Raw genomic sequence first — 20,969 nt, 5'->3', positions numbered from 1 at the left:
GGCCTTGCCGTGCCCTTGGCCGCGTCCCGTCGGGGTGAGAGCGGGCCCGCCTCCTGCCCGCTCTTGGCAGCGCCCGGCCGGCAGCGGGGCCGGCGCTCAGCGCAGCCGGGAGAGGCGCGGGCTGAGCGGGGAGCGCAGCCCAGGGGGGATCGGGGGAAAGGGGGGAACCCGCTGCTCCGCTCCGTAAGGCTCATTCCCTGCGGAATGCCCGGGGATATCACGCGGAGCTGGTGCTGTGCTGCTTTCCGGGCTGCTCCGGCTTGGAGCTTCCTCTGTGGCGCTGGGACCCATCCGCGCGTCTGGATGGAGGCGGCTGTAAAATAGAGCTGTCGGCTGGTTTTTGAGCTTTGCTTGTGGCTGAAACGGGAGTAAAAAAACCCCTGTGAGCCCCCTGCCTCTGGTAAAGTGCCTGAGGAAATCATCTTTCTTTCTATAGGCAAACAGGCTTGTAAAGTCTTTGTAACAACGTGAACAGGAACTGATGGGGAGATACTTAGTTTTAAACAGACACCGAACAAGCTTCCTATAAATAACTACAAGTATGAAAGTTTGGTTTCAGACAACATTGTATAATGTTGTTTTCGTGGTTACTGACCATTTTTTGATTTCTTCAGGACTGTATAATAAGAAATAACACTATTTCTGGTAGCCCAACAAGGTTATGTGCCACCCGGCAGGAACGTAGGTGGGGAGATTCTCTGAATTCCCCTCCATGCAATGAAAATCTATACTTTGTGGTCAGTGTTAGGAAAGGAAATTAAAGCTTTTCTTTCCATAACTGCAAGTATTGTTTTCCTAAAAAGAATTGACCTAACAATTTATGATTTTTTCTGTGTTGCTTGTCTTTTAATTATATTGTTTTACTAGACTCAGGTGTATTAATTAAGAATGTGCAAAATAAGTCTTAGCACTGGGTATAGAAGGATAGTGGCTAAAGTCAATAGTAGCTCAATCAAAGACTTAAAAAAAGAAGGGATTAAGAAATTGTTCTTTATACAGACTGAATAGAGATTGATGTCTAAAGGTATATTGGTAGTTCTGCATTTCTCTGTCATGGGGTAAGAACATTCATATGTTATCAGAGGGAGTTTAGTTCACAGGAACTGCAGCAAGCAAGAACCTTCTTGCTCTTAGACCAGGAGAGTTCTTTTTGTGTTTTATAGATGTTTGTTTCATTGCTGTTAATTAGCAGTGACATTGGTAACCTTGAATGAAGTGTGCTTAGAATAAACAGTTTTGTATTGCCCAGTCTTACGAGAGATGGGGAAGAAAAGTGGGTGACCTGTTGTGCTTTGCCAGTGTCTCCCTTTCAATAATGAGGTAGTGAGATGAGCAGAAGAAAAGGCCAGAGGTGGAGAATTGCCTCCTTTACTGTCCAAGTGCTGATCACCTTGGCTGAGGGGAATTCTGTGCTGTGCAGTGCAGCTCTGGTTAATTCATTTGTGATAGTGAACACAAGTTAATAATAGCTCAATGCATCCATGCAGCAAGAACTGACCTTTTTTTGGCTCCTAGTCTTCCAGTAGTCCTTTTAAAGGCAGGTGGTGGTCTGTTGTTTCACACCCTGTTTGTCAGGCTGTATTGTTTTTCTGGAGACTGAGAGGGAACAAGGGACAGGAGCTGAATTCCTGCTTCTTAATTTTTTATGCTAAAAACAGTGGATTGCTTGTGGAATTGGGATTTTTTTTTTTTTTAGGTAGAAGTTGGTGGTTTTTTTCTGTCTGCATGTGTTTTTTCTTCATTGTTTTAACCAGGGTGCAAGGGATGACGCGTGTCTCATGGTCTGTCATCTTGTGTGTCAGTGTGTGTGGGGTAAATTGTTTGATCCAGGTGGCTTGCCAAATACATCTCAGGACTTAGCTTAGTGCATGAATAAGCATTTCTCCTTTTCCTTAAGCATTTATCCTTTTCCTTAAATCTGTCCTGCTGGGTGAACAGTCCAGCCTAGGACAGAGGCAGTGAGTCTGAAGCAGTATTTAGGAATCACATCTCCAGTGTGATGTCGGTCTTCTTGTCTTTTCCCTCTAAAATTGCAAAAGAAAGAAGACTGGAAGAGGAGGCTTTTTGCTTAAGGAGCTGTATATTCTGGAACAGAGCAACTTTAGGAGGAGAGTAGCTTCTCTTTCAGCTTGTTTTATAAAAGTGCTGCCTTGTGCCTGCTTTCCTTCAGGATCTGAAGAAGAAAATCAGTTACTGGCATGTGGAGCTAAAATGCAGGCTGGCAGTGAAGCACAGTAGTTTGAGGGCGTGGGTTCAATCACTGTCTGCTTTCTCTCCCAGCAGTGAAAACTCATTTTATAAGCACATTCTTATCTTCACATTAAAAAACTGAGAAGCTGAAGACAAAAAATTTAAATGCCATTTGTTTTGTTCCTCTCACCTCCCCTTCTTCCGTATAGTAGATGGCAAAATTAAACTAATCTGAGCTGGTGATAAAGACCCAAGAAATAACAAGTTTTGTCCTTTCTTTGCACAGTTGTGTTTCTGCAGTTTATTTCGATGGCATTTTAATGGCTTTTGTGTTTTGTCAGTAGAGGTATGGAGCTAAATAAAGCATGTTCAGTTCCCAGCTATCCAGTCTCTGAAATGTTCCGTGTGCTTCTCGCAGCATAGAAAATGACATTACTTGCTCTGAAAAACTTAGCTGTCAGTCTGTGGAGATGGCTTTTAGAAACTTGACAAGTTTATATGTTTATTTAAACAAGTCTGCATGCATGTCCGTAGTTTAAAAACAGGTGTTTTTTTCTGGAAGCTGCATAAGACTTTGTCTTTTTTGTAAAAACTGTAGATTCTGTATGTGGAGAAACAGGGAAAGATTATTTACTTGTGCTGTCTGTGGTCCTAGAGCTGTTTTGTGATGTGCAAGTGATAATTTCCACTACAAAGCTCTCCTACTGTGTTTGTTTTCCTTCTGTAGTTTGTTGTAGTTTTTGGTGTAGATTACATCTTCAGCCCCTTTCATTGCTATTCATGCCTCCTTTTTAACCAGTTGCATGCCTTGGTTTTTTTCTGGGTCTGCTGAACAAGTGAACTAGAGAAGGGCTGGGGGCATTGTTCTGAAATGTCACAGTTCTCCTGCTGTCTGGATTGTGCCATTTGGAAGGATTAAATCCTCATCCTAATTTGATCTGGTCAAAGTGCTCACCAACAGAGTATTTGGGATTAGGGAAGATATGGCAGGGAGAATGACTGGGCAGTAAACTGCAAGTGGATTGAGTGTTTCCTTTAGAGAACCCTTCAGAAATCAGTGAGCCTGATACAATTTTATATTGCACAGCAAAGCATTGTGGAGCATGGCCTTTCAGATTCACTCAGTTTGGGGATTTTTATTTTTTAAACTGTACAAGCTGCAAAAAGCTTTGGTTTTTCTAATTTGAAAAGGCAATGTATTTGTATTATGCGAATGTGATTTCTTAAAGTCTATACATACAGAGCATAAACAACTGTAGAGTACAGATTCTGTATCAGGTGTGAGAGCTTGCAGGTTAGGCTTAGCTATAAGAGAAGTACAGAGCTCATTACTCTCATTTACCCTAGTGTCAAAAGTACCTATGTGTGGGGAGCAAACAGAAATAACTTGTCTGTGGCAGAGCTGCCATGCAGGAGCTGTGGGTTCTGACAGACCATGTTCCCCTGCAGCACAGAGATCATCTTATGTCTTCTTGAGTAGTCCTTTTTTGCCTATGGTCCCCTTCTTGCAGGGAGGATTTGGCACAGCCAGAAAAGTGGGAGCTCCCCCAGCCAGGGCGCTGGTGTGTCAGGGAGCTGTGAATAGACTAGGATGTGTTGTAAGTTGCTAAATTGGAACTTAACCCCAGCTTCCAGGGCAAGGTTGGAAGCCATGAGATCTATACAGACAGGAATGCCTGCAGGATCAATAGTGGGATCAGTGGCTGTGGTGTTTGCCTGCTGCTCCCAGAGGTGACAGGGGGATTGCTCTGCCGCCCAGAGACACCTGTGGGAGTGCCACTTACAGGCTTGGTAACAGCAGCTCGGGGTGTGCTGTGCAAGGCTCTGTCCTGGTGTACACAAAGGGTGATAAGCAAAATTCTTATCCTGAGGAATAGCAGCTGTACAGCTCAGTTACAGGCTGTGTCTAGTTCTTAGCAAGGTTCTGACTAGATGCCACTGCCAGCATGGCATTTAATGGTGACTGTTGGCAATTTATCGTTTAGGTGGTCAGCAAACCAGCTCTAAATCCTTGTTTGTCTTTGATCTATAGAGATGGGTGTTTAGAGGACTCTTAGGGATAGGCTGTGTGCTGTAAGGGTCAGTGTACTATGGAGAGCATTGGGGTTTTTCCCTGCCTGACAAGAAGTGTAAGTTTGGGTAGATCACTTGTTCTCTTCCCTCTAAAGTAGACAACTGTGGTATCAGTCCCGTTTCCTGAGCTTTTTGAGAGTTATAAGTGAAGAAAGGTGTGTGTTTAAATGCAAGACGAAGAGCTGAGCTGCTATTCTTCTCAAGAGTTTTAAGTAGTGGTGTATTTGAGTCTAAAGGAATCTGCACTTGTTTGTGAGGCACAGCACTTCATTGGTTTCTAGTTCCTAAATTAACCTTGGTGTGCTTTTGGAAAGTCAAAACTTCCAATGAAAACAATTGTACCGTAACTGAGTATACAAAAAAAGAAATTAGCTGCAAGTTGATAACCTCCTTAATTTATACTTTAGATTCTAATTCAGAGTGCAAGACTAGTGGGGAGCTCTGTTGATTCCTGTGCAGAACTGTGCATCAGAGGGAGCTGAGCTTTGGTGATCTCTTCTGCTCTAATGCTGAAGTGACTGAGAGAATAGAGCTGCTCTGCAGACTTGGGGAAGGTGTTTGTAGTGTTCAGTGTTTGGGTTTGATCAGTGAAGAGCTTTAGGGTAACCTTTTTATAAATTGTGCTAGGTAGAGTTATTCCATACAGATGTGGGGGATTTGTCTTCTCAAGTAATGCTGTATGTTACCATTGATGGGGTGACTTGGAACTAGTGAACTGTGCTTTCATGTAAACTTGCTATAAACCTAAATAAAGGTTTCATCTTGCAGTAGTTCTGTTTAAGTACATGCTTCAAATATTGCATCTTCCAAAATCTCATATTAATCTGTGTGCTTGGAGGTCATGCTCCAATGCTTTTGATTTTAATATACTGTTGTTCTTGTTGCTGAGTGAAAGATCTACGTGCATGGGGAGTAACATGAATAATTCTGATGAACTCTGGATTAATGTGACTGAAGTTACACTTAAGGCTTTTGAGCTAAGCAGAGGATGCAGTGCAATGCACTTATAAGCACAGCCCACTCTGTAAACAAAAGAGAAAACCCTTTTTTTCCCTTGTCCTCTTTCTCCCTTTCCTCTTGTAACAGAGGTAATACAAAGATTGTGTGTTGGGTATAAATACAACTCTAGATTGAAATCTATCCCCATGGCCCAAAATGTTTTGCCTTGCAAATGAGATAAATGGATTTAAAAAAAATTATTATTTTGGGCCCCCAACTGCAAAGACTTAATTCTCAGGAGCAGATAGAGATCACATTCCTGGGGAAGAGTGAATGAGCAGTGACCTTAAAATCACAGCAACTGAGTTGGATCTACCTCAGTGGAACAGCAAACAGCCTGTGCCCAGGGCAGGATTTATTAGTGCACTGTGTCAAGGCATATCAGAAGTGACCTGTAGTGAGGCCTGAGCTCTCTTAATTGTGGTAAATCTTAATTGTGGCTAAATTATTTCTAGGTCTGCCTAGATTATTTTCATCTGTGGGTAGAAGGATCCTGTGTTAATTCCAGGCATGTGGGCTGTGACTGTGCTATTGCATTCCCCAGACATTGTCCAGAAAGAAGTAAACAGGACTGTTGGTCCAGAGCATTCACGGATGTATCTGTGCCTAAAATAAAGCAGGCCTTGCTGAAGTGCCCAAGCATTCTTTTCACTCTTATGTGTGTCCAGCCATTTATGGGGAAAATTGGGTTTTGAACTAAGTGTCATTTGCCAAAAATGAGTGCTAAGCCTTCTGAATTTTGTTGGAAAGAGGCATTTGTCTGCCAAGCAGCCCATTTTTATCAGAGTGTGTACTGCTATTGTAGTGATTAGAGAGCAAACCAGTTCCACTTGCCCTTCAAAGGTGTTTGTTTGAAATGGCATTGGCAAAGTGCTTTGTGGAAGGGTGGTTGTAAAGCAGCTTTCAGAGACTTGATGAATTCAGCTTAAGGGGGCTTGAGTGCAAGCCACGGGGCAGGATCAAATATAGGGGTCCTTGCTTCTGTTATAGGTCACATCTTTAAAGACATTTCTTTTGGAGCTGCAATACAGAGGAGTTATGGGGAGGGAAAGAATGAAGGATAAGCAAGGTGGATTTTCAGTTTGGTTTGAGGGATGATGACAACTTCTTCCTTTTAAAATCCTGGTTTTGTGCCCTGCATGGTTAAAATTTGGGTCAGCTGCAACCCAAGGAATCCAGCTAATGAAAATACATCTAGGCAGTGACCTGGCAATCTGGTATCAAAGGAGCTGGTGGGGAGGTGTGTGATGGAACTGAAAAAGGCCATGAATGAAAGGATCACATGAAAGGGTTGGTATGGCAACAAACATAAAAAGAAATGGAAAAAATCTGTAAAAGAACAGTTACAGACCAGCTTAATGAATAATAGTTATATTGAACTTAGTCTACTGTTGGTTCATGGCCAATGTCCTGAGTATCTGGCCTTCTGCATCTTGTTTGTGGTGTTTATTATTTTAATTTCATTACACTCTTGGCACACTTGCTCTGATGGTGTGGGTGGTTATAACACTGAAGCCAGGGTTTTAGTTCTTGTTTAGATACAACCAAGATAACAGTGATTGTAATAAAGGATAATGGAGAGAGGGAAGATGTAGAGGCTGTTTTCTTGCTATGTGATATCTAATTATCTGCCTTACTACCTGTCCAAGCTAACACTATTTTATTATTTATTTTCATTTATTTAGAATAAAAGTTGAAGATAAAGAAAGCAGCTAAAACTGCAGACCTGACAGGCTGCTGTAAAACTGCTTTGGTTTTGTTTGGGGGATTTTTCAATGTTTTTTTCTTTGGTCAGTTATTTTGTGTTATATTGTTTTGCTTTTTAAATTATTCAACAGTGTTTGGTGTTTAGCAAAGTGTTGAGAGTAGAAGTAGTTCCCATAAACTGAGAGAGGCTGTGTGGTCATGCACAGAAAACTTTCAGATATGATTCTGCTATTTGTATGATTAGAAATTAGAAAGTTCTGTTTAAACTTGGTCCATCCTATATATATGTGTGTGTATGCATGTGCATATGTATATCTGAGTAAAACTTTTCACTGGACAAGCATCTCAAAGAAAGCTCATGGAGTCTCAAGCAGATCTGTGTGTCTGTAGGAGCACATATTAGCACATGGAAAAGAAAGGCAATGAATGGAAGAATGTGTTTTTAAAGTGGGACAAATACATGATTTGTTGTGTTGCTTGTAGCAAGGCTCTTGGTTTCTGTTATTTGCCCTGATAAGCTGAGTGATAAGCAAGCTGCACTTGCTTAAACCTTCAGTCCAATAGTCTGGAATGTTGAAAAGGGGAGGAAACACTTGGCAGTCAGTGACTCCAGAGAATGGTGGGTTGTGAGGCTGAGGATTGCTGCACACAGGAGGATCCCAGCAGTGGTTTAGTTTTGCTGTTACAGCAGGGCTCTGAATCAATCCTACATCTACCCTGCAGGAGCCCTCTGCCCACCGTGTGTACCTTGCCTGGTGTCAGGATGGTTTGGCTCGAGCTTCCCGTGCTGGAAGGTGTGGGGCTTTTCCAGGTGTTCATTCAACTGTGAGAAGCTTCCTAAGTCAAATCTGTGACTTTATTTTTGGAAAAAGACTCATGATCAACACTTGTGAGCCCTCTTCAGGCAAGGTTAGAGGCACTCTGACAGCTCGTGTAGACACCACTGACCCGTCCATGCTCTGTGCTAGCAGTGCCCCACTTTGCTAGTGCTGGATTAAAAATCCTCAGGGAGCAAGTCAAGTGTGATACAGACTTTGGACACTTGCACTAATTCCGTTTGGAACCACTCCCTAAATCTCCTTCTGATAGAGCTTGCTTATACTGTATTTATTGATTTAGTAGAGTAATAATAGAATTTGTCTTAGGGGGAAAAATGCCTTGCCTGCTGTCTGTGCTGGATAGTAACACAAGTGTAGTTGGGTACAGTACCAGCCTTCTCAGAAGTGTGTGCTTCCTGTCTCAGTTTTTGTCTCTTGTCCTTGTTTGTGCTTATTGCCTTTTCATTGAAAAAAAAGGTAATTTTTCTAATGCTTGGTTATTTTTTTTGTGTGTAGTGTTTTACCTTCTTGATTATGTAGCATATATTTTATTTGGAATAGCCTGTCTTTTGGCAGCACTGCATAGGAGCATGTTGCTGCTGCTTCTGAGCTAACAAACCACTTACCTGGTACCTAGGTGGTTACAGCTGCTGTGCAGAGCCAGTGGGGCTGATGAAATGGAAGTCAGAGAGAGATTGGTAAGAATTTGCCCTGTGCAGTGTTGCCAGATCTGTGCAGGGCAGTAGGTCCTCTTTGCATGTTGATATATTTAGCAGTGGAGAGTTGAATGATTGTTGTGCAATGTATGTTTTCCACTTGTGGCTGCATTAGCTTCCCTGAAATTTTGTTTGGAGATTTATTTATTTTAAAAAGCACACATTTAGCATATCATAACTGTCACTTTATGACAAGGCCTTTGGCTGGTTTTGCGTGAAAGAAGTGTATAGTTTTACTTTTGATTAGTAAGAATACATGTTAAAAGTAGATTTGTTTTTGCGTGTGTTGTCCAAGTCTTTATTGGCTTACCTTTTGTTGCCCTTCTTGGGATGGAGGAAATGAACTTTTTTGCACTCAGGCTTTCCTTGCTGCTAATACTTGTGATCACAAAAGCACTTATTTCTTAATAGCGGCAACCTTTGAATAGTCTCATTTCAGCTGGGACAGTATTGGGTTGCTGGCTGATTTCTTTGCCTGGCTCTGAATTGCAGGGACAGCCTGCAAATAAATGCTTTGGGTGAGATCCATGTGGAAATTTCCAGTGTGAAGATGTAGGGGTAGAAAAACACTTCCTGTTGACAGAGTAGATTTCCTTACCTGACAGACAACTTTTGAATTTAAAAGGGCATTATACAAGGTTAAAACAAATCATAGTGGTTAAACTCAGATGCAGGAATAACACTTCTCAGAGGTCTGGAGCATATGGATAGATCTTGTAATGAGAACCACAGAAAAATGACCTAGGTGGGCTTGGTTTTTATTTTTGCAGCTAACCTGTTATTCCCAGGTTCATTGTAAGCACTTGACTGTCCTTTTAACAGTGTACTTACAACATGTAAGTGTAACACTTCCAGGCTGCAGTGCTTGTTCCCAATTTTGATCACTGATAAAACAGTGGTTGATCAAATATCCCAGTAACTGGGCTTTATCCTGCATTTGCAGAATAATGTCTCTCTGAAGTTCAGCTGTAGTAATCTGTGCAGTTCCTGAGTGATTGCAGGAAATTTGTGTACTTAGACAGAAATTTAGCTTTAGCAGTCCATTCCTTTCCTTCGTGACAGGTACAGCAGACAGGTTTGAGACAGGGCCTGTGTTTCCTGAGCAGGTAACTGGATCCAGTTGCTTGTGGTCTGCAGCTGGGTGTAATGCCTTGTGTGCTTTGACTCAGGACCACTTGTACCACACCAGTATATTAACATTTATAGCTCAGTATATGTGCATGTTGACAGGCAGTCTCCTAAAAATGGATTGATACCTGTGCACCTACCTAGGAGGTAACTGAAATATGTGGCCTTAGGCGAGTGCTCTCTACCTACTGCAGTCAGAACATTTTTCTTTCTCTCCAAATCATTACAGAGAGTGCTGTATGGGCAAGGTTGGACCTGAGTCAGCATCTTGTTCCAACTGCATGCCTCTGTCTTCTGTGTCAGTAAAGATGGGAACATGTGCAGCTGAGCCAGTCCTGGAACTGTGACCCTGTCTGTGCTTTAAGGGTGCAGCAGATGAGTGAAATAAGCAGGTGAAAATCTCCCCAGCCAAATGGTTTTTCACCCCAACCACTGGATTTCTTTTATGTGAACCACAGTAATGTAGGAGAGCCAGTGTCCTGAGCCTGAGCTTGGTTCTAGTCTGAGCCAAAGGAGTTGATGGAAATTACTCTTGTCAGACACACTCTGTCCTCCGTCCTGCAGTGCCCAGTTTGTATTTGAAGATGCTGAAGGTGGCACAGGCTGTTACAAATCTGAGATGGAGCCCCTTGAAAAGGAAGTGGGGCTGAGTCAAAAATTGACTGTAGTGCAGCACTTTGCAAATGCTGTAGGTGTTGTGGGCATGCTTAAACTTCCTATTAGAAGTAGCAGAGTGAGCTACAAGTTGGGGACAGAACAGACTGTGGAGCAGGCTACCTTTGGAGGATGACAAAGATTAATCACTGGTGTGGCAGTAAAGAAATTTAGCTATGTAAAATGAGCAGGCATAACTCCAGGGCAGGAATGGAATGTGACAGTGAACTTCATCAGTGTTATCAGGACCTGAGAACGTGTTCCAAGGCCCCACAATAATTAAAGGTCAATGTTTTTAATCCACTTTTAACATCTGGAAGGAATCAAGACAGTCTTTGTAGTGTTTACTGACATTTACTGTCTTTGCTTGCCTTGGTCAGTGGTAACTTGGATATTTGTGTAGAGTCCTGGAAAGTTATCCTGATTCATGAGAGCAAGGAGAGTTCTCTTTTCCTGGTAAGATCAGCTAACCAGGCCCTCAGGCTGCCCTGGGTGCTAGCTGGGCTGCAGACAAGTTCCCATGGTGGCTGCTTGCCAAAGCAGGAAGAGATTTTTCAGGGATCTGCCACCAGCTCTCAGGGGGCATGAAACCTGTTGCAAACTCGTTCTTGACATCTTGTCTCTCTGCTCCCTCTCCCTGTTTATCTTTCAGCACAGAAATTCATCAGTCATGGCGGGTGATGCCATCATGGTCATGAGGGGCTTGACCAAGCTCAGTAAAGCCATCCTGGAGACCCAGGCAGGACAGCTTCGGCAGGTGCTCCTCGGGGGAGATGCAGTCACCATTGCAAAGACTCTGCAGGCCACTGCTGAGGAACAGTTCAGTTCTGCCTTGGGGAAGGTGCAGGTAAGCACAGTCTAGTCTGATGTTTTGGTTTTTTTCCAGGTACTTTTTTGGTTTTGTTGTGTGTCAGGGAACTCGCATATTGAATAAGAGCCTAGTTCTGAGGTGTGGGATTGATAATAGTAATGTTGCAGTGCTCTGGGAATTCTTTGGAATCTGTCATGTGTAGAAGGTGCTTGGACAGGAATGGGAGGGGAATGTTAGTGTTTCCATTACTGAGTGTTTAAGACATGCTGAATAAGAAAAATGCTGTATTTGTCCCATCTTGTCAAAGATCAAGCTCTTGCTAGGACTGGTCAGCAACTTCGTTATTTAGAGTCTCCTTTAGACTTTGGGCATTGATTTACCTCTCTTTTAGAGTGCATTGGATTTATCTCATTGCTCCTGCCCTTCTTGGCAGAATTGGTGCACGTGATATTTTTCAGAGTGGCTCAGGTCAGGGGTTTGCACATTCACCACTTACAGCCCCGGCTGGATTTTTGGAACTGGCTTTCAAATGAGGAATATAAGGAAAGCCAGACAGCAGCTTCTCTCACCAGAGATGGGGATAGATTTAGAAAAGCTTCACAGTAGCTGTGCTGCCATCTTTTGAAAGCAAGGGTATTATCTGGGGTACTCTCTCATCATCCTTTAGAAGGAGTGTGTAGCTGAGATTATCATTTTTGAAGCAGAAACTAAGGAATGAGATTTTGATGGTCTTTATGCAATGAGCAAGCTATAGCTTCAGTCCTAGAATCTGGGCCGGTGTTTTTTTGATTCTGTTTAAGCTTGGAGTAGAACTAACTTGGGTGTTTGTTTGTGGGGGATAGTGCTCTGTCTTGTCCTTGTCCTCCTCTTGCACCCAAGAGGACAGAGAGAGATGTTCTGTTTCTGTGCATGTTTCTCTGCACAAGAGAAGCCCAGTGAGCACAACTGCAGAACACTTGCCCTACTTCAGGTAAATGGGTTGCAAGAGAAGCTCCTGTCAAAGCAGAGTTCAGTAAGAAATATAAACATATAGCATTTTCTGTTTTGAAGAGAGGAAGATCTTTTACATTAATTGGCAGGGGTTTAGCTGTCTGGCATGTTTCTAAAAATTTAAGTATGGAGGTAAGAAAGCTTTCTTGCTTGTAATCACTGGAACTGTGGGCCACAGTCCCCATCTGTAAACATCTCTCCTCCCCACTGTGATGTTGAGGTTCAGAATAGTATGAGACCTGCTGAATAACAGGAAACACCATGTTCTGGTTTTTTCTCTAAGGAAGAGAAATGTAATTAGTGTTTAGGAAAGAGCCTGAAATATGCTGCCTGCTTGCCTGACCACAGCAGGATTGAAAATCCTGTTGATAGCCTGTAATAGTCATCAGTTATTTTATGGTATTGCCACTGCTGAGATAGGTAACTAGAGATAATGCTCTGCTGTTGATTTTTATTTATGTATTTATTTTTGACTGAAAAGTATTATGAAATATGTGGACTTTGTGGGGCAGCTTTTGCAAGGTTAGGACAGAAGAGAGTGTCAGGAGAAGCTTGCCTGGAGTGTTGCTGTGCCTGATGCTGTTATCCTTGCTCCAGGCATAGAATTTTATTTATTTTGGGATGACAACACATAGTTTGGTGGTTGAATAATGGAATGTGTTTTGCAGTTGGTAGTGTTATGACTGTGAGGCTGAGTTTACTCTGCCTGTAAGTAGGTATCTGGTATTGCTTCAGGTGGCTTTGGGCTTGGAAGTGCTCATGTTGTGTGACTGCAGACAGGATGGGAAGAGGGAAAACAACGTTATTCTTATGTGGTATTGCAGCTCCAATCACCTGTTGTTTCTGAGCAGTGCATTGCTTCCAGTGAACTCCATATTTAGTGACCCTTTCTGGCAGTGCATGTAAAAACAGGGTGTCTCTAGTTATGGAAATTTGAGAAACTGTTAGAGAATTTGTCCCATCAGTGGAGTTGAAAGGTTGTCAGGGGTTCCAGGCATCTTCAGTGTCTCTTCCTTTCTTTCTTTGTCTTTTACTGTGAGTGTCTACAGTGCTGGAGTCACTGTCTCTACAATTCTTTACTGTGAAGATGTGACACCCAGCTGCATGCTCATCTCTGAGGACCATGGGTGGGTAGGGAGCAAGGTTTAAGATCTTTTCTTAAAGTATTTCAATTCTTGTTTGCAGGAGTTTGGCAAGCAGCAGGAGAACTTTTCTGACTTTGGTGAAGATTTTGGGAAAGACTATGACTTCTCAGCCCGAGAGCCATCAGATGCTCCAATGGACTTCTCCACTGCCCCTGTCAAGCCTCAGGAACACAGCACTGAAGGCCCTGCTTATTCCTACACAACAAATGGACCTTTTAGAAATATTGATGAGACTGGAGACTCTGGCATGGGTCAGAAGCCTTTCCCTCCCAAAATGGACGCAAGGTTATTTGGAGGCATTAGGAACCCTGGAAATCCTTTTGCTACTGCCTTTGGACAAAATAGAGCTTTTCACCAAGACCATTCCTCTGTTGGTGGATTAACAGCTGAAGATATTGATAAAGCCAGACAGGCCAAAACAGGTTCAGGGCAGAAACCCTACAAACAGATGGTATGTTGTTTTAATTAAGGATTCTCAGTACTGTGGTGTCTGTACCAGATTGCCCTTACTCACCTTCTCCTATGTTTCTCTCATTTCTTCCTCTTCCACTATTCCCTTCTTTGGAGGCAAAAGAGGGAAGTGTCAGTGCTCATTAACCCTGTGATATTTGTTCTGTCAATAGCTTTTCTGTCTCTTTTCACACTTGCTCCCTCTATGTCAGATAATCTGATGTGAGGGGATGTTTAAAAAGTGTACAGAGGCTTAGAATTGGACTAGGCTCCTCATAGTGGACGCTGTGGCTTCCTGTGTGGCATCTTGCAGTTGTAGAGGTGGAGGCAATGAGCATAAGTAGGTTGGAGAGAAGCATGGTTCACAATTTTCACTTTAGTGCTTCATGTCCTTGTGTGATTGCAGAACCCACAGTGCAGACACTTGTCACCTGCTCTGACCTTGTGCTCCTTCCCCACATCCAGTGTCAGATGTCACTGGGCTCACTCAGGATATTGGATGAAACTGTATACTTAGCTGCTCCTGCTGTTGTGTGTGGAGGATCTGCCTACAGTCCTGTGAATCTGATGACCCTCCATGAATTCCAATTCCATGCATGGAAGGGAGTTTGGGTTAGCATTGTGTGGCCTCTCCAAGCTCAAAATACAAGGGCTGCTGAGTTGAAAGTGAACATGGGGTTTCCCAACATGTTTATCAGCTCTTCTGTCTTTCCCACCCTCTTGTCCTCTCCTCTGCTCAGTGTGTATTTCAGTTCATTGTGTCCGTTCTGCTCTGTATTCCCTTGAAAATCTCCAAATAGATACAAGGCTCACGTTCAAAGAAAGCTTTGTGCAACATGCAGTTCTGCAAAGTCAGAGCACTTGAACGTGTCTGAGCATGTACCCAGTTAATTTGTGGATTTCTCATTTTGTTTTTCCCCTCTCTGTCCCCTGCAGCTCAGTGAGAGGGCCCGGGAGAGGAAGGTTCCTGTCACCAGGATCGGCCGACTCGCCAACTTCGGAGGTCAGTTTGCACTCCCACCTTTGCCATGGCACTTGCACGTGCTCTTAATGGCTGCCTGTGGCAGGGCTCCTGCTCTGCAGCACTGGGTGGTTCTGTCTGCCAGTTCAGCTTGCCACAAATAGCTCAGTTTGGGCTGTGTCATTGCTCTTAAGAGTTTGGGGCAGATGATTTGGGGTGCACAGTAGAGCTTCACATCTTCATGGTGACACACACCATGTGGGCTGTGCTGTTTTAATGGGAGACTGAGGTGCAGGTTGTTCCCCAGCCTGTACAAATACCCTGGTCCTGCACATGTGATTGCACTAGGAGGAAACTCTCCCAGTCCTTACAGTCTGCTGTTACTGTCAAGCAGAGACAGCTGGAGCAGCTGTTATTTTAAGTAATGTTTCCCCAACCTTATCCTTGCTACTTCTCTGAAGAGTGTTTAAATATAAAACATTTCCTCCTGGTATTCCTTTCTGAGCATGGGGAGATGATAATAGTCAAGGTTTGATTTACTTAGCCATTGCTGGTAGACCATTTTCTCCCAGGGAGGATGTAAATTCTGAGCTTGTAAGATCAAGCTAGCTGAAACCTAAATGAAATTTACTTGCAGAATGGGACTTAATATATCAAAAAGCAGCTAAATATCTTAAGTAATATTGACAGATGATGCTTATTTAATGGCTTGTATCCAAAATCATCAAAGGACTTAACATGTTCCTAAGGAATAAGGTGTCACATATTGCAGGTGGAGAGATGAACACAGTGCTACTTAGGTAATCCTCCTCCATGGATGAGGAGTTTATCTGTTGCTGTGGTTGGGTTTTTTGGTGACTGTATGGTTTTGAGATGATAGTGGCCTATCTAGGTTGTGAACAGTCTCTTGTGGCTCTTGTGATTCTCTTCCACAAAATTTGATAGAGAAGCACATGTACAAAGTGGACATCCTTGTGTTACAGATCCCAGAAGAAAGAAAAATAACCTGTCAAATGTAATTCAAATCAACTATTATATAAAAAAACAATTATTCTTTCTCTGTGTGTCCTTTTGTCAGACTAAAAGGCGCACTAGGAGGAGCTGGGGCTGATCCTGTGCAGTGCAGGAGCAAGCAGCAAGTGAATTTTGTGATAAGTTTTTCATGCTTGTCAGATCTCTTTAACCGTGTAGTCTGTTGCAGGCACTCTGGCTTCACAGCATGCTTATTATTCCTTGAGGGGAAGCAGGGTTCACGATCTGCTTTTTGAAGTAACAAGACACTGCTTTAAAACTCACTTGACTCTGTTCTTAAGCTCTGGTAGCACACAGGTCTGCGTTCTAACCTAGCCTTTAATGTTAGGGGAAGCATCACAGCACTTTTAGCTGTCCTCTTCTGAGTTCATCTGTTGCTGCTTGCTGACAGCAGGTGGATGTGAAATGGCAGATGACCAAATTTTCTGTGAACTTTGGGTTCCAGTGCTGTTTGCTTTAGGTTCCAGCTTTTGGCACCCAAGGCTCTTTTTTTAACACTTTTTTTTTTTAATAAAACCCACTTTCCCCCTTTATTTCCACATTAGAACAGTATTATTTTAATGTTGGATAGGATGGAGTGATATTGAGTGGTCAAAACCCGAGTTCATATAACTGTTTCTGGGGTTCAGATAGCTGAATTCCCATGCTATTGGCACAATCCCATTCCTCCTCCTGTCTGCATGTTTTCGTTCCCCTCCAGTGTTATAGGGAGTGTTCAGCTGTGTCTCAGCCATGATGTCAGGACACTCTGGTGAGTGATGGACAAATTAGCAACAGGAGGCAGAAATACTTGGACTGCTGAGTTTGCCTGGCTTCTCACCTCTTCTGTGGGCAAAGAACATTTTACTGGAAGGGCTGAAGATCATGTTTTCCAACACTTGCCTGTAATACTGAGCTAATATTGCTCTGTGATCAGCACAAGATCCTCTACTGAACTTCTTACTCTTTTATATGTATTTTTGTTTGCTTCTTGCAGCAGCCAGAGTGACTGCTGGTAGGTGTATTTATAGTACTAAATAGCATCCTTGATTTTTATTTATTTATTCTTCCCAGGATTGTAATTGACAAAACAGATTTTTCTGTAGTTTTTTTTTGTTCCATGCTTGTTTTGTAGCCTGATGGGTCATCAGTTCCACTTACTCAGTTCTTGATGTTTTTTTAATTTCCATTCTCCCTTCCTTGCCTTATTTGACTTTTCTAAGCTGCTCCTGTCTCCCTTAATCATATTCCTGGTTTCTAAGTTTATTATTTTAATGCTATAATAAGATTCTTTTGCAATAAGGAAAATTCAAGAAGCTTGTGCTGAAGTCTAGATTTAATGTAATTTTAACAATTTTGAAAACAAAAAAAAGCAAAAACCTACTTTGCCAAGGTATGTTAGTAAAGTATGTACAGGCCTGACAGCTGCAGGATTCAGATATTCATGTGAGTGGATTGGATTTGCTTGTCAAGGGTTTGGCTGCAGGATGGCTTCTGGAGAAGCTGCCAGAAGCTTCCCCCATGTCTGACTCCAAGATGGCTCCAAGCCAAGGCCGTCAGCAGTGGTGGCAGTGCCTCTGGGATAAGAGTTAGGAAGGGGAAAAAATCCAGAGAGACATGCAGCTGGAGAGAGGAGTGAGAGAAACAGTGCTGCAGACACCAAGGACAGGGGAAAAGGAGGTGGAGAAGGTGCTCCAGGTGCTGGAGCTGGCATTCTCTGGCAGCCTGTGGTGGAGGCACGGTGAGGCAGCTGAGCCCCTGCAGTCCCTGCAGGGCCACCATGGAGGAGTTCCACCTTCAGCCCATGGAGGAGCCCCCCGTGGAAGAGATGGATGCTTGAAGAAAGCTGTGAAGCCCCACAGGAGCAGGTTTGCTGCAGGATTGTGCCCCTGGAGCAGCCTGTTCCTGAAGGATTGCATCCTGTGCAAGGGGCAGTCAGTGAAGAACTTCTGCCCATGGAAAGGACTCTCACTGGAGAAGTTTGTGGAGAAATGTCTCCTGTGGGAGCAGGGGCAGGGTGTGAGTTCTCTCCCTGGGGAGGAAGGAGCAGCAGAAACAAGGAATGGTGGAATGGCTGTAACCACATCCCCTTCCTCCTTTGGTGCTGGGAGGGGAAAGAGGTAGAGAATTCAGGAGTAAAGTTAAACTCAGAAGGAAGGGAGGAGTAGAAGGAATGTCTTTTATGATTTAGTATTAGTTTCTCATTATCCTACTCTGATTTGATTGGTAATAAATTAATTTCCCCAGGTCGAATCTCCTTTGCCTGTGATGGTGATTGCTGAGTGATCTTCCTGTCCTTATCTTGACCTTTCATTATATTCTTCATTGCCTTGTCCAGCTGAGGAGCTTTCAGTGTGTGCTGTGTGGTGATTGTGGTGTTTTACTGACCAAAACCAGGGCACAGGCTGCTCCAGGGGAGGGTCTTGCTCCCACCCTGTTCTTGGCAGGCTGAGCAGAGTGATAACAGCCCATTCAGCTCTGTTTGTTTTGTTGTCTCAGTTGCTGAGCAAGAGGTTTTTGCCCTGAACAAAACTGGTTCCAAATCATCCCTTGATAAGCTTGGTTTGAAATGTACCAGATGCTGCAAATGCCTGGAAAATATTTGAAGAGCCAGTCTGCTGGTATAGAACCAAATGGCACTTTCCAGGCCTGAAATAATCTGCATGAAGTACAAAATGCATAATGACTTTATAGAGGTACTTAAGGATATTATTTTTTCAAGGTGCTGAACAGTGGCCATTGAGCAATGCTGAGAAGTGTCCCAAAATTATTAATCTTGGAGGAAATACACCTCTTGTAGACAAGGGAAGTGAAGCACATCAGGAGTGTCCCATGCAAGTAGATGAGTGGCCCAGAGGAGCAGAGTGCTTTTTTAGCACTGCAGCTTCTTTGGAGGGGTGACTTGTTCCTGGTGACAGGTGAGCAGCAGCAGCTCAGCCCCATATAGCTGCTTACTCATTTCCTCCCACTGCAGGAAGGAATAGGAAAGAGCAAAAACTTGGAGAAAACTTGGGAGCTGAGATAAAGACAGTTTCAGAGGCAAAGCAAACAAAGCTTCATATTCAAGCAAAGCAGCAAGAGGAGTTCATTGATGACTCCCTGCTGGCAGTCCTGTACTTCCTGGGGAGCAGGACCTCAGCATCTGTAGTAGTTACTTGGGAATGAAAACACCTTAGCCCCAAACATCCACCCTTACATCCTCCTTTTTTGCCAGCTCGACTGCTAAGCAACAGCAAACACTGTGATTGTAATTTGAAGGTGCTTGAAGCCACTGTTTAAATTTCAGATCTTTACAGTTTAGCAGCTGTCTAACCGTACACTTTGTTTTGCCTGACTTTAGTTTATCTGAAACTGTTGTTGCTTGGTGATTTGGGTTAATTTTTTTTTTGGAAATTGGACAGAGTGAGCAGTGAGGAAAGAGCACCTATTTAAAAAGTTTTTTGTCTAGTGCAGTCTACAGTATTAGTATAGATGCTTAGCTGTGCATATCCATGAGAGGGAAGGTGCAAAACACGTTCATTTGTAGTCTGATCTTACCCACACTGATGTAAACCCAGGCTGCTTTTAAACAAGCTGTAACTTCTTCAGCTTTATTCTGCAAGACAGAGTAGAATCTGGTTCCTAGACTTTCATTTACCTTTGAAGTGGTTTGTGTCTTTATGATGAAGAGATTAGAAACTTCAGATATGTTTTATGTCCAGGCAGCAATTTTTTATGTTCAGGCTGGTAATTTTTAATTTTAGGCATTGAACACAGAGCCTATAGAAGATGTGATGTTTTTAATCTGAAACCAATTATTGCCAATTAATTCAGTCTAGCTCTGATAATGACCAAGCTGATTTATGGTGGGGAGCATTGTTTTGGAGGTGATAAAATTGGGATCAAGACCAACAGAAATGTTCTGTGAGTGGTATTTAGTCTAGAAAATCCCATCTTATTGATGAGATATGTATTTATTGGCTTCCTATCTGACTCTTGGTACTGCCTGCTCCAAGTTAACTGTCTTGCATGTGGGATCTGATTGGAAATTATCATGTATCAGCATTTTAGTAGGTGTTTATGCTGTGTTTGAAAAGCCTTTTTGCTTGTTTTCTGTGAAGCCTGGGGGTATTTTTCTCACTTTGTTTAGCTAATCAAATCTCTGGATTTTTGGTGCAAAACATTTGCTAATTGGTGATGCATGGTTGAAGGGTCTATACAAGTTAGTTACTAACGTGAGACTTCCTTCAGTGCTGTGACTCCACAGAAAACTTGCAGAAAATATAGAAAAAAAAATTTAAAAACCCAAACAAAAACCATCCCACAAAAACCCCCACCAAACCAACCAAAAAACCCAAACCCCATCCACCTTGTAATGCCATTGATGCCTCTCGTGCTTCACCTTATGCAGGATTCTCTGGCCCCAGTGCATGTGGTCTGTAAGATTAAAAGTGGAGCTGTTTGTGAAGCAGACAAACTATACCAGCCTGAAATTGTACTGGGAGAGGGGATTGTAATTGCCTGCTGGGAGAGAGGAAAAGCTCCAGTGCAGGATGAGGGTCACCTTGTTTGTGGCCAGGCTTTCTTGCTTGAGTCTACAAAACTTGTGCATGTGGTTCTTCCTGCACACGTGCAGAATGCCATGTGCTAGACACCTCTGCTTCCTTCATTGTGCTGACTTTGTTCCCTGGTTGTTTTACCTGGGAACTTTTCCAGTAGTGCCTTGAGGAGGGCTTGGGGTGCTTGGAAAGCAGGTGCACCCAGTGCTGTCAGCAGTGTGGGAGTAGAGCGCAGCAGGATGTGCCACTGCTGAGGAGACCTGGAGCAGCACCATCTGTTCTGATTGCCCATGCCATTTATTATCCAGAAAAATAAATATTTTGATATTAGGAAGGCAGTGAGATCTTTGGTTGTATGGATTGCTGCATGATTAGATCTGTGCCTCATTTAATCTTCGGTGCCTTTGCTCTGGTTAGCAGAGGCAGATAAAGCTGATTTTGTAGTCCCGGCTTAACCTGTGGCTGTGAAACCACCCTGCAATTCACTGCTTGCCAGGGTGGTAGTGCATGGGGAGTGCTGGTGGTTTGTCTGCTGCTCTTACTGCTGTGTGGGATTACTCCCCAGCCCAGCTCCTTGGACTGCAGGTTGCAACACTGCTGGTATAAGGTGAGCCTTGGGGTAAAACATGTTTCTGTTCATCACGGTAAATGAGCTCATGGAAGGAAGAGGCAGCTAATGAGCACAATTAAACCTAATGCTTAGGCAGCAGGGTTGCACAACTTTACACTCTATTGGCAGTGGCTTCATCCTAAATAGGGTTTTTCCTCCTGCTGTTGT

General features: G+C 43.2%; 1 protein-coding gene across 2 annotated transcripts in view; it reads left to right on the top strand.

Annotated features, from left to right (window-relative positions):
* COQ8A (coenzyme Q8A) overlaps positions 1-20,969 on the top strand; it is a 40,686-nt gene that overhangs the window by 480 nt on the left and 19,237 nt on the right. Inside the window, exons 1-4 of one of the 2 annotated variants that reach the window (XM_064415349.1) lie at positions 9,870-10,023; positions 10,938-11,132; positions 13,272-13,682; positions 14,618-14,684. In XM_064415349.1, coding sequence (XP_064271419.1) covers positions 10,956-11,132; positions 13,272-13,682; positions 14,618-14,684 — 655 coding nt within the window. In that variant the 5' untranslated portion in view covers positions 9,870-10,023; positions 10,938-10,955. Of the gene's footprint in view, positions 1-9,869; positions 10,024-10,937; positions 11,133-13,271; positions 13,683-14,617; positions 14,685-20,969 lie in introns of those variants that run through there. The other variant, XM_064415348.1, reaches the window with a different exon arrangement.

This window comes from Passer domesticus, chromosome 3, assembly GCF_036417665.1.
Source record: "Passer domesticus isolate bPasDom1 chromosome 3, bPasDom1.hap1, whole genome shotgun sequence".
Classification (NCBI taxonomy): Eukaryota; Metazoa; Chordata; class Aves; order Passeriformes; family Passeridae; genus Passer; species Passer domesticus.
This window is presented reverse-complemented; position numbering and strand designations above follow the sequence as displayed.